We start from the raw sequence: 11,862 nt of genomic DNA on the forward strand, positions 1-11,862 counted from the left end.
TGTGACCTACTTTTTGTGTGTATGTACTGTGTAACTGATCACATACATGTCAGTACAAAGAAGATCAAATAATTCAATACTAACGTAATTCCATTTCTCTTCAGTAACACTTGATTGAGCTTGTCTTCAAAGTTTACTCTCTCCCTCTCTTTTCCTCTCTTTCACCTCTCTCTTCTTCCCCGCTCTCTACTCCTCCCTCCTTCCCTTGTGCTTGTTCTCTTCCTGTCTCCCCTACACTCACTTCGGTCTGGCCTGGAAGGGGATACATCATCTCTACATCTCTTTTACAGTATCAGAGAACACGCTTCTTGAGATTGATGTTTTATGGCTTTTGGTTGCAGTCCAACACTGTGTTGTGTCACACTGCTGGCAGAGTGTTGCAGAGTACCACAAGATGGGAATGTGTAGTCATGGCAGAATGAACATGCAAAGCACAGGACAGCCAAAGCATGAAGAGCTCTCTTTCTCTCTGCTAATTTAACATGGGACTGGACATGTATGGTGTTACCCTTATATTATTCCATATGATTCTGCTCCATAGATCTTTTCCTTTTGGTTTCACATCTCTTCCAAGGCTTCAGCCTCTTTCTGAAAAATAATATCCTTGAAGGGCCAGAGAGAGAGAGACAATTTGTTTGTAACCTCCATAAAGAGGTTAGAGGGGCAGCCGCGTCACACCGACCCGCTGGCGCCGATATAGGTACACAATGCCTAGTGCAGTGTAAGCAAACGGCAGAGCAGTGAGCCGGGGTTGTAGCGTGTGGAAAATGCTAGTGGACGTAGACAATGCAGCGGGCCGAGGCCTAACCAGCCCTCAGAGGGACAGGGGTCGCTTCACTGCGACAACAGCCCCCTCTCTCCCTCCCTCCCTCTTTTTTTTCAGTGCCCCCAGCACAGGGGCTGCCACAGCATGGCCTCGGGGAGGACGCTGAAGTTCGCCCTGTGCGAGGTGCTGCAGTTCGCAGGCCTGTGCGTGCCGCTCTTCATCGTCATGCAGAGGTTCGCCCTCATTGTAGCGCGGGTCAAGAGCGTGGCGCAGCCGCCCGGCGACGCAAGCACCGCCTACTGGCTCACCGTGGCCTCCTCCATCGCCTATGTCACTTCTGCTGCTTTGCTGGTCTGGGTGCCCATGAAGTACATGGTATTCACGAATAAGAAGTTTCTTGTCGGGAGGAAGAAGTGGTGAGTGTCTGTCTGGCCTGTCTGGTCTGTGGCCTAGTTGGGAATCCGCTGTCTAAGCTAGGAGCTAGAAGCTGTAGCTGTGATATAACAGCACAGTGTTTTCTGGAACAAAGCCTTGGGGTGTAGTAATGGCTGTCTGGTCTTTGTGGCGTGAACCTGACCGGTAGCTGTGCTGTGTCCGATTCTCGACGTGCCTGCAATTGGTTTGGCAGTATCCATTTCCAAATGCATCGATATTTTCCTTTTTGAAAACCTCTAGCCTATAACTCAAACTATCCCTCCTATATCTATCTCCTTTTCTCTCTGTCTCTCTCTCAGGAGGCCGGTGGCCCTGGTCTATTTGATCCTTTCCACATTACCCTGCTTTGCCTTTCTCATCGCCAGCTCAGAGGTAAACCATGTGACCCCAGTAGTATGCATCATTTGTTTATTCTCATCTCAGTGTGTCTATGTTTGACCATTGACACTCGACCTGTTGGTTACCTCTCTGAAATGAGAGGGACACTTTCAGAGAGACATTCTAAGTCAGAGGTATTCACTTCCAGGCCTTGAGGTCTGCAGTACTGCTAGTTTTCAGTTCCTCCTCCCCCAGTAGTTGATTAATAGATTAATGCCATTGAGCAGCCCGAGAGTCCACTCACCTGATGTACCAGGTCTAAATCATCGAGGAACGATGAAAACAAGTAGACGTCAATGTCTGGATTGTACTACTCCACTTCTATGTCATTCGACTGTATGTCTAGATCAGGGATGGGTAACTGGCAGCCCCCCCACCCCCCATTTTGTAGGCCCGCGGACCAGTTAGAATAATAGAATACACAACGTGCAATTTCGAAATTTGGTTGTGCATCAGCAGTCACTCAATTAGGCCATGTCAGCTATTTTTATTTATTTATTGGTAAATTAGTCTAGTGGCTAGCTATTTAAACTTTTAGAAAGCATGGTTGAATTAGCGACTGGGATGGGGCCCATTGATCATCAGTTATCATATTAAAATTGGCAAACATTTGCCTCCACCTTATGGCAAAATGTGTAGAATTGCATGAAATTAGTTATAAAATTGCAAAATCTTCTTTTCACGCCATGGCAAAATGTATAGAATTGCAGCAAACTTGCTTTAAAACGGCAACATTTTCTCTCTGCCCCATGACAAAATGTGCATAATTGCAGGAAATTAACTTTTTAAGGGGTGCCGTTAAAATGTTTTGCTCGCAGGGGGGCCCACGAGCCACTGGGCAGACCGACAAGCCACTGCGGCCCCTCATGATGAGTTCTGTTTTTTTGTGGCCCCCACCCCCATCAAGTTGCCCATCCCTTGTCTAGATGGTTCCATGCACATCAAACCCTACTACGCAGAATGCCGACTATAGTCTACCTATTCTACCATTATGGCACCACCACAGCATTATGAAAGTTCCTTAAAGTGCAGTTTCATAGCGGGGGTCTTATGAGAGTGGAGGGGGTAAAGGTAATGAGAGCAAAGGAACAGTTGGGTTCTCAGGGGAGCAATCTACAGACCTATGACCAAGGAGCAACTGATAAGCAGCTGAGTTCCTCTTCCTGTCCCAGCCACCCTGGTCACATTGGCTGTCTGTCTGGCACTTTCCGACTTCCTGTCTGTGATGTGCCCACCTCCTATTAGCTGTCTATGAAGCACTTTTTAGAGGTTCCTAAAGGTCCATGGGTGACTCAGGTCCTTGGTTTATCTACTCTATTTTACATAAGAGAAGCCATAAATTCAGCCCAGTCTCTTTTGTTCTGTGTCCTGTAGAGAACATACCAGAGCTAAGTGATTAGCCCACTAACCAAGTGTCACAGAGGGTATACACTGAGTGTACAAAACATTAGGAACACCTTCCTAATATTAAGTTGCACACCCTTTTCCCTCCTCAGAACAGCCTCAATTCATCGGGGCATGGGCCTACAAGGTGTTGAAAGCATCCCACAGGGATGCTGGCCCATGTTGACTCCAATGCTTCCCACAATTGAGGGAAGTTGGCTGGATGTCCTTTGGGTGGTTGACTGTTGTTGATACACACGGGAAACTGTTGAACGTGAAAAACCCAGCAGCATTGCAGTTCTTGACATACTCAAACCAGTGCGCCTGGCACCTACTACCATACCCCCTTCAAAGGCACTTAAATGTTTTGCCTTGCTCATTCACCGTCTGAATGGCACACATACGCAATCCATGCCTCAATCGTCTCAAGGCTCAAAAATCGTTCTTTAACCTGTATCCGCCCCTTCATCTACACTGACTGAAGTAGATTTAACAGGTGACATCAATAAGAGATCATAGCTTTCACCTGGTCAGTCTATGTCCTGGAAAGAGCAGGTGTTCCTAATGTTTTGTACACTCAGTGTATAGCACTCATAGGGTTGTATGTCGTGTTTGGAGAAGGTTTGAAGGGGAAGTCAAGCTGGTACCTGACTGGCACATGAGGGTTTCATTAGATCACAATCGGGGCTAGCATTGTAGTCTGATTTGAATCACTGATTGGTTTTGATCATTGTTTTCTCTCAGGTGCAGATCAATAACAGTATAAGACAGGATACGTTTGCAGAGCTCCCCGTGTCGTTGGTGCTCTTCTCTCTCATCTGCATCGATATTGTGGAGAGGATCCGCCACAGTCGACTCACTGGACACGGTGAGAATACAAAGCTCTGCGTTAAACACACACGTTTAATTGAACATTGGCTAGCTACTCAACCTGGTCTAAGGGCAATTCGTTGGATTTGGTATGTAAATGAGTTCCCTCCATTTAGAAAGATACACTACATGACCAAAATTATCTGAACACCTGCTCGTTGAACATCTCATTCCAAAATCATCTGCATTAATATGGAGTTAGTCCTCCTTTTGCTGATATAACAGCCTCCACTCTTCTGGGAAGACTTTCCACTAGATGTTGGAAAACTGCTGCGGGGACTTGCTTCCATTCAGCCACAAGAGGATTAGTGAGGTCCGGCACTGATGTTGGGCGATTAGGCCTATCTCTGCGTTCCAATTCATTCCAAATATGTTTGATGGGTTTGAGATCAGGGCTCTGTGCAGGCCGCTCAAGTTCTTCCACACCGATCTCGAGAAACCTTTTCTGCTAGTGCGCGATGGGACAAGGACATCTCTGCCAGCCAAACCCTTCCCTAATCCAGATGACACTGGGCCAATTGTGGGCCTCCTCATGGGTCTCCCAGTCGCGGCCAGCTTGGACAGAGCCTGGACTCGAACCCAGAATCTCTAGTGGCACAACTAGCACTGCGATGCAGTGCCTTAGACTGCTGAGCCACTCGGGAGGCCCAGAGGCAGTTTTGAACTTGGTATTGAGTGTTGCAACTGAGGAAAGATGCTTTTATACGAGTTAAGTGCTTCAGCATTTGGTGGTCCCGTTTTGTGAGCTTGTGTGGCCTACCACTTCACGGCTGAGTTGTTTTTGCTCCTAGACATTTCCACTTCACAATAACAGCACTTAAAGTTGACCGCGGCATCTCTAGCAAGGCAGACATTTGACAAACTGACTTGTTGTATGACGGTGCGACGTTGAAAGTCACTGAGCGCTTCAGTAAGGCCATTCTACTGTCAATGTTTGTCTATGGAGATTGCATGGCTGTTTGCTCGATTTTATACACCTATCAGAACCGTGTGTGGCTGAAATAGCCCAATCCACTAATTTGAAGGGGTGTCCATATACTTTTGTATATATAGTGTATATTAATTTACTTTGTGAATAGAATAGCGGTCTTACAATATCATCCAAATTAGAGGATGTATAGTATAATACTTCTTGCTCGGTTGTACAATAGCATATGAATTGGATGACATAGTATTATGCGTCTTTCGTTGAGACCATGTTGCTTGTTGCGTTGTAACAAAAAATGAGAATTACAGGGAGAATTTACATTGGTGGTTAGGAGGACTAATGACAAAGGTTAGGATAATCTATGTAAAAGGTTAGGAGAACTAGGTTAAGTTTAGGAAAAGGGTTAGGGGAAGGATTAGCTAAAAGCTACAGTTGTTCCTGACGTGAGTGGAACACACAACCTTTGGATTGCTAGACGCTCGTCCACCCTCCCAACCAACCTCCCTACTTTCGTTTCTGTCTAAAGCTACTAGACTATTAGTACATATCATACGTCTGGTAGGTGTACAAAAATACGTGTAGTATGCTTTGTATGGATCTGAGGCCAGGCTGAGCTACTGTTGCGTGTACTCAACCGAACATTACATGATCCACTGCCAACTCACTGAGCACAACCTCTTGTCACATGCAGCGGGACCTACAGTAGTGTAATTTCATGACGACAACAATACTCACACTATCAGGGGATATGTTCTCTTTCTCAGGAAATGAACAGGAAATTCTATGTATGACCCACGAACGGATTATTCGTAATAGTGCTGAATTGGAAAAAACCATGATGTTGTTCTAAGGGCGGCTGTCATTTTCTTGGAATCCCTTTATTTGAAGAAATGATCCAGATCCAAAACGTTTGTCCTTTTCCACTGATCAGAAAAGCTGTTGGTCAAATATAGTGCCTATATAGCCCAGAGAGAAAATCCATGTCTTGTCCTGTGTTCTACTTTGTTGGACTCTGGTTAAATCAACGTTGTTTTAATGTCATTTGCCAATGTTTTGTGATGTGGAATCTATGTTTTAAAGTACATTGGATTTGCAAAAAGTCTAACTTTTTTGAAGTTGAAATTTCAACATCAGGATTATGTAATGCTAACCAATTTTCAACATAGACAAATCTTGTATGATACAATAACATTGAATTTGTACCTTTAGAAACAACGTCAGATCTTCATTGTTATGTCCACTATCAGAAAAAAAGCAATAGGCTTGGCAGCATCTCCAACTGGAGAATTGATCTATAGCTACCCTTTGGTCTCCCATCCAGGGTTTCAACCAAGCCCAGCTTAGCTATTTGACACTGGCAACTACCAATGTGCTACCGTGAGAATGATTATTGAGAATCCTCCACTTAAAATGTTTGTAGATTCACTGTTGCTATTGAAATTAATTTCAAAGAGTAAGTATAATGACATGAAATTAAATGAAACCATACTTTATCATACTGTATATCATTAGTTATACTGTTTAGGCCTATATCGAACAGGTATTGTTTCAATTCAACCCAGGATTCAACTAAATATAGAGTTTCGAGCTTTGGTTGACTTCAAATGTAATCTACAAGTGAGTTATTAATATGTTGGATTCACATCTCCATCTCAAACAAATGAAGTGAAAGAATAGGACTAAATCAAATAGAAAATGATTTAAAGTGCATTTAAAGTTTGATTTGATTTAGTGCTGTTTAGTCGTATTCTTTCTTTATAAGGGCTCAGACCCAGATGCAGACCCGGGAGGCAGATGGTTAGAGTGTTTGATATTTATTAGTTCCAAAAAGGGGTAGGCAAGAGAATGGTCGTGGACAGGCAAAAGGTCAAAACCAGATCAGAGTCCAGGAGGTACAGAGTGGCAGGCAGGCTCGAGGTCAGGGCAGGCAGACTGGTCAGGCAGGCGGGACAGAGTCCAGAAAACAGGCAAGGGTAAAAACCAGGAGGACTAGCAAAAGAGGGAATAGCAAAAGCACAGGGGAAAACACGCTGGTTGACTCGAAACAGACAAGACGAACTGGCACAGAGAGACAGGAAACACACGGATAAATACACTGGGGAAAATAAGCGACATCTGGAGGGGGTTGAGACAATCACAAGGACAGGTGAAACAGATCAGGGCGTGACATTCTTTAAGATTTTTGGTTGAGATCCAACATATAAATGATTAATTTATAGACAAATTGGCATTAAATCCAGTCTAAGTCAGTGGCACAGATGGATCTATGCAAACAGAACATACACTATACAGTATATACAAAAGTATGTGGACACCAGTTCAAATGAGTGGATTGTACGTACTTTTAAAGAAATCTCAACTGCAATCCAGGTCATTTGGTTGTGCGATAAGATGAAGCGCAGTGATAACACATGAACATTTTTTTATAAATAAACCAAATATCTGACGTATTCCCATTTGAACATTGTTGTGCTTTTAAATGGTTGAAAGAGCAGTGATAAAACTTTTCAGTGACAACTAAACCAAAAATCAGACACGGTTTTTCCATAAAAATTTGGCTGTGCTTTTAGACGGTTGAAAGCATAGTGATAACACATTTGGAATTCAACAAACTTTTGGCGTTTTTTTTGAGGGAGTGAATGTAGGTTCTAATCTTATCAATCAACGTCTCAACCAAATATTACCCAGTTGTCCACGTTGAAATGACGTGGTCTGCTCCATGGGTCTGTGCCATAATGAGATGTTCTGATCTGGGTTGTTCTATCATGGCTAACATACCCATGTGCTGTTGTCTTTCCGTCCAGCTAACGAATTGGCCCGAGATGCTGAGATCCCTTCCACTGTCCTCACGAACATAACCCCAGTGACACCGGTAAACCCAGAAAACCCTGCGGCATCCGTAACGCCAGCTGTGCCCGGGCAACCTACACAACCAGGGCAACCTGGTAATCCAAATGGGCAGGACCAGAACGGGGCGGGGTTTCAACCAGAGGCCAATTGGACACTCCAGGGGATGCCAGTTAACCAGATACAAGGCAGACAGTTCAGCATGTCAGGCCTGAGCTCGCGCTCGGCATGCTCTGCACGCTCGGCCAGCATGTCCGCAGACCACGGCGTCTCACCATATGCCTACACAGGCCCGTTGCGCTTCTTGTGTGCCAGCGATGCCCGAGCCGAAGTGTTTGTGGACAGCTTTCTATTCTGGATGGACACGGTGGAGATGGTGAGGGTGGCAGGGCACCCGGCGGTCTACTACTCGGGCTGGGTGTTCCCTATCTACATCTTCAGCTACCTGTCGTGCCTGCGGCTGGTGGTCATGCCCCACAGTCCCCTGCTGTCGTTGCTAGGCGTGGCCCTGCAGGATCTGCCTTTCCTGTTTGTGCGTATCGGCCTCATTGCCTTCTTCGGCTTTGTAACGCCACTCCTCTACCTGATGAAGAACTTGCTCGTTTGTTTGGCGTTCATCTACTTCAACTTCATGACCAAGCTGAAGGTCTTCAACACAGAGAGAATGTTCTGATCTGAGCTGCCGGCCACGGATGAGAAAAAACTATGGACTATGATGGACTTTATGACAAAGACAAAGGAGTCACCAAACCAAAGGAAGACAAAAACAAGAACGGGCTCACACAGCGATGACAATAGGATGTTATGGAGAACATGAGAAGAATTGGAGAGGATTACTGTTTGATGTGATTGCACCACAGCAAAGACAGATTGATCCATTTCATAATGATGATTCTGATTAAAGGAGGGACAGGACTACATTGTGGTGCTTTTTGCAAGTTAAAAGGGAACTCTTCGGCAATGTGTTCCCGTAAAGGGGAGGGAGGACATTAACTGTCAGAGGACTATGTGTTGTCTTAGTGTTATCTTATTTCCTCCTTGTTCCAAGTGGGGTTTTTTACCCTCCGATTCCCCTTGTCCCCAACCTGAACTATGGCACTTTGAGAATGTAAAAAACCTGTCATGTCACTTCTTACAGATTTTATAACAGAGAATATATGATTTTTCTATTCTATTACTAAGTGCAGTGAATGTGTAAGAATATACATCAATGTCGTTATACATCCCAGATTTATTTTCCTTGCTAGGTTATGATATTATCCACAAAAACAAAGCGTGAGTTTGTACAAATGAAACATATATTTGGGGGTAAAAAATAATAAAGAAAAATAGGGAAAGAAATCTGTTTTATGATATGATTCCACATGAGCATGGACTGTGTATGACTGCATTTACATGTGTGTTTACATTTTGTTAATGTATTTCTCTGTATGTTAGTACATGACGGTGTATGATTGTGTTTTTTTCAGGCCCTCCCCAGCCTCGTTCAGCCTATGATGGTGCAGGGTAACAGGGCTCCATGTTGGGCTTTCCACAATGGATCTGCACACTCTGGCCTCCCCTCACTTCCCCTGGCAGGAAGCAGGATATCCTCCCTTCTTCTGTCCCCTCTTTTCTGGAGAACCTTCCATCCGCGCGGTGCCCTCACAATTCCTCCTGAATGGTTATTGTCCCACCAATCCACAGCATCAGCAGTCTGTGTGGTGGAGGAGAAGAGCCTGCCCATTTCTCCCCCCCATCCCTCCCCATCCTTCTCCCTTCCCTGCCACTAAGTCAGCAAAAGTTATTTCATTTGGGGCTACGGTGGCCTTATTCACTTGGCTGATCTGACATCTTTACAGTGTAATTTCCCAAAACAGTTGGCCACTAAATCACTTCAATTCCAAAAATACAAGCTTCTGGGAATTGTTTACGCATTTCTTTTGTCTGCTCTCGTCACGTATCATCTACCTCAAGGCCCTTTTTTCGGCATACAGTGAGTATGATGGGGGCAGTGTGATAAAATGCACACCAAACACTTTTGAAGCAAACTGCCTCCTACTGTATCTTTCAAATGTCCTGTCTGATGAAAATGTTCCTTTATATGACACACAGCGCATTATTGTCCTCTGAAAACACACACATCTTCATGACCAACTGTCACCTCCTGTGTCATGAACAGTATATCATTTATTGCGGCAAACTTCCCGCAAGTTTATGGCAAATTTGCTGCAAACTTAATATTGTGCCACAAAATGTTGCCAGAAGTTTGCAAATGTTTGCCTCTAGTGGTGAATCTACGACAATAATATTTATTGCCACTTGTGAACTTTTTCTGGCAAACAATTCTCTCAAGATTCTATTTGAATCTGTGGTGACAATATGTATTGCCACTAGTGGCAAACAGTTTACCAGAAGCCGTTTCTGGTGAACACATGAGTTCCAAGCCAGTAACCATTGACGACTAGTCAGGGGGTGAAGAAAAATTGGTTAGAAAATGTAAACCAACCAATGTAGCTACCTACCAAAGTTGTTTGGTGAGTGTCTATCATCCTAATAAACATTTTGTTAAATAATTGATGCCTGCTTAGCAATATCATGTGTTATGGAATAGAGTGAAAAACATTTTGTTGCTAGATCAGTTTCTATCTGTCAGCAGCACTGACTGGCTAGCGAGCTAGTTAGTTAGTGGCTAGCACTTAGGATTTGCCTAAGCATGTATTTTTTGGTGAATACATTTCTGTATTTGAGCTAATATCAATAATATGCATGTCAATATGCTAGTGTCACTGTTCAGTAGCATGTTAACTAGCACAACAGCTAAGGTAGCAACAATATGAGCTGACTTGACATCAAAGTAAAACATCACTTTTACCCTTCCCTCACCCATGGTCAGGGATGGGCAAAAATGACTAAACACAATTACAAAATTGAACTACAAAATACAATAAATATCATTCTATCAATATAAACTAAACTTTAAAATACTAAAATACATTTGCAAGTAGCCAGCCTGAACAGCAACAGCATTCTCAGTAACGGTTACAGAAACTTTTTACTTGCTATGACTGTGATATGTGATGGTAGAGCTAAAGTGTAGAGCTGCTGCTTTCAAGGAGCGGGACTCTAACCCGGAAACTTATAAGAAATCCCGCTATGCCCTCCGATGAACCATCAAACAGGCAAAGCATCAATACAGGACTAAGATTGAATTGTACTACACCGGCTCTGACGCTCGTCGGATGTGGCAGGGCTTGCAAACTATTACAGACTACAAAGGGAAGCACAGCTGTGAGCTGCCCAGTGACACAAGCCTACCAGACAAACTAAATTACTTCTATACTCGCTTTAAGGCAAGCAACACTGACGCATGTATGAGAGCATCAGCTGTTCTGGATGACTGTGTGATCACATTCTCCGTAGCTGATGTGAGTAAGACCTTTAAACAGGTTAACATTCACAAGGCCACAGTGCCAGACGTATTACCAGGACATATACTCTGAGCATGCGCAAACCAACTGGCAAGTGTCTTCACTGACATTTTCAACCTGTCCCTGTCTGAGTCTGGAATACCAACATGTTTCAAGGAGACCACCATAGTCCCTGTGCCCAAGAACACTAAGGTTATTAGGCACAGTCCCCTCCTGTACTCCCTGTTCACTCATGACTGCATGGCCAGGCACGACTCCAACACCATCATTAAGTTTGCCGATGACACAATTTTGAATCCAGTGCAGTTTTGTGTATCAGTTCATTATCCATGTGCCATGGAATCGGAACATAAAAAATCTCTTCCCAACTATTTTGTAATTTATATGGCACAGTTGACAATTTTTTGGTCCTTAAATTAAACTGGTATACTTTTTTATTTATCACAACTTTCTTTAACCAATTTTGGTCTTTAATGCAGGGCCGACAGACAAGTTCCTCACTTTCTCCCTTTCCACTTGCCTCTTCCATTTCTGCGGTAATGCTGCAAATAGTTTGGGTCGAGCAGACATTCCCATATATTTTTGTTAGCCGCAAGTGTGACATAACTCCACCAGTCCTATTTATGATATAATTTACAAAGATTATACAGATTTTTTTTTAATATAGATTTTTTAATATAACTGTTTTTTTTTATCAATTAGTATATTTGAGTTTAACCATAATATTTTTTGACCATGGGGTAAGACATTCTTACTAATCTGATAGACAACAGGTTTGGATTTAAGTATAACTTTTGTATGACTGAAGCCTTTAGTGAGAGGTCTAATGCTTTAATATGTAATCA

The 11,862-nt window shown here is 43.6% G+C and overlaps 1 protein-coding gene across 1 annotated transcript; it reads left to right on the forward strand.

Annotated features, from left to right (window-relative positions):
- The first annotated feature begins 763 nt into the window (after window positions 1–763).
- On the forward strand, window positions 764–8,909 carry LOC115195212 (transmembrane protein 236). The gene is made up of 4 exons (XM_029754996.1): window positions 764–1,182; window positions 1,501–1,573; window positions 3,707–3,830; window positions 7,565–8,909. The coding sequence occupies exons 1-4, from the start codon at window positions 911–913 to the stop codon at window positions 8,278–8,280; spliced, it is 1,185 nt and encodes a 394-aa protein (XP_029610856.1). The 5' UTR covers window positions 764–910; the 3' UTR covers window positions 8,281–8,909.
- The last annotated feature ends 2,953 nt before the right edge of the window (window positions 8,910–11,862 follow it).

The sequence above is a fragment of the Salmo trutta genome, chromosome 6 (genome assembly GCF_901001165.1).
Source record: "Salmo trutta chromosome 6, fSalTru1.1, whole genome shotgun sequence".
NCBI lineage: Eukaryota > Metazoa > Chordata > Actinopteri > Salmoniformes > Salmonidae > Salmo > Salmo trutta.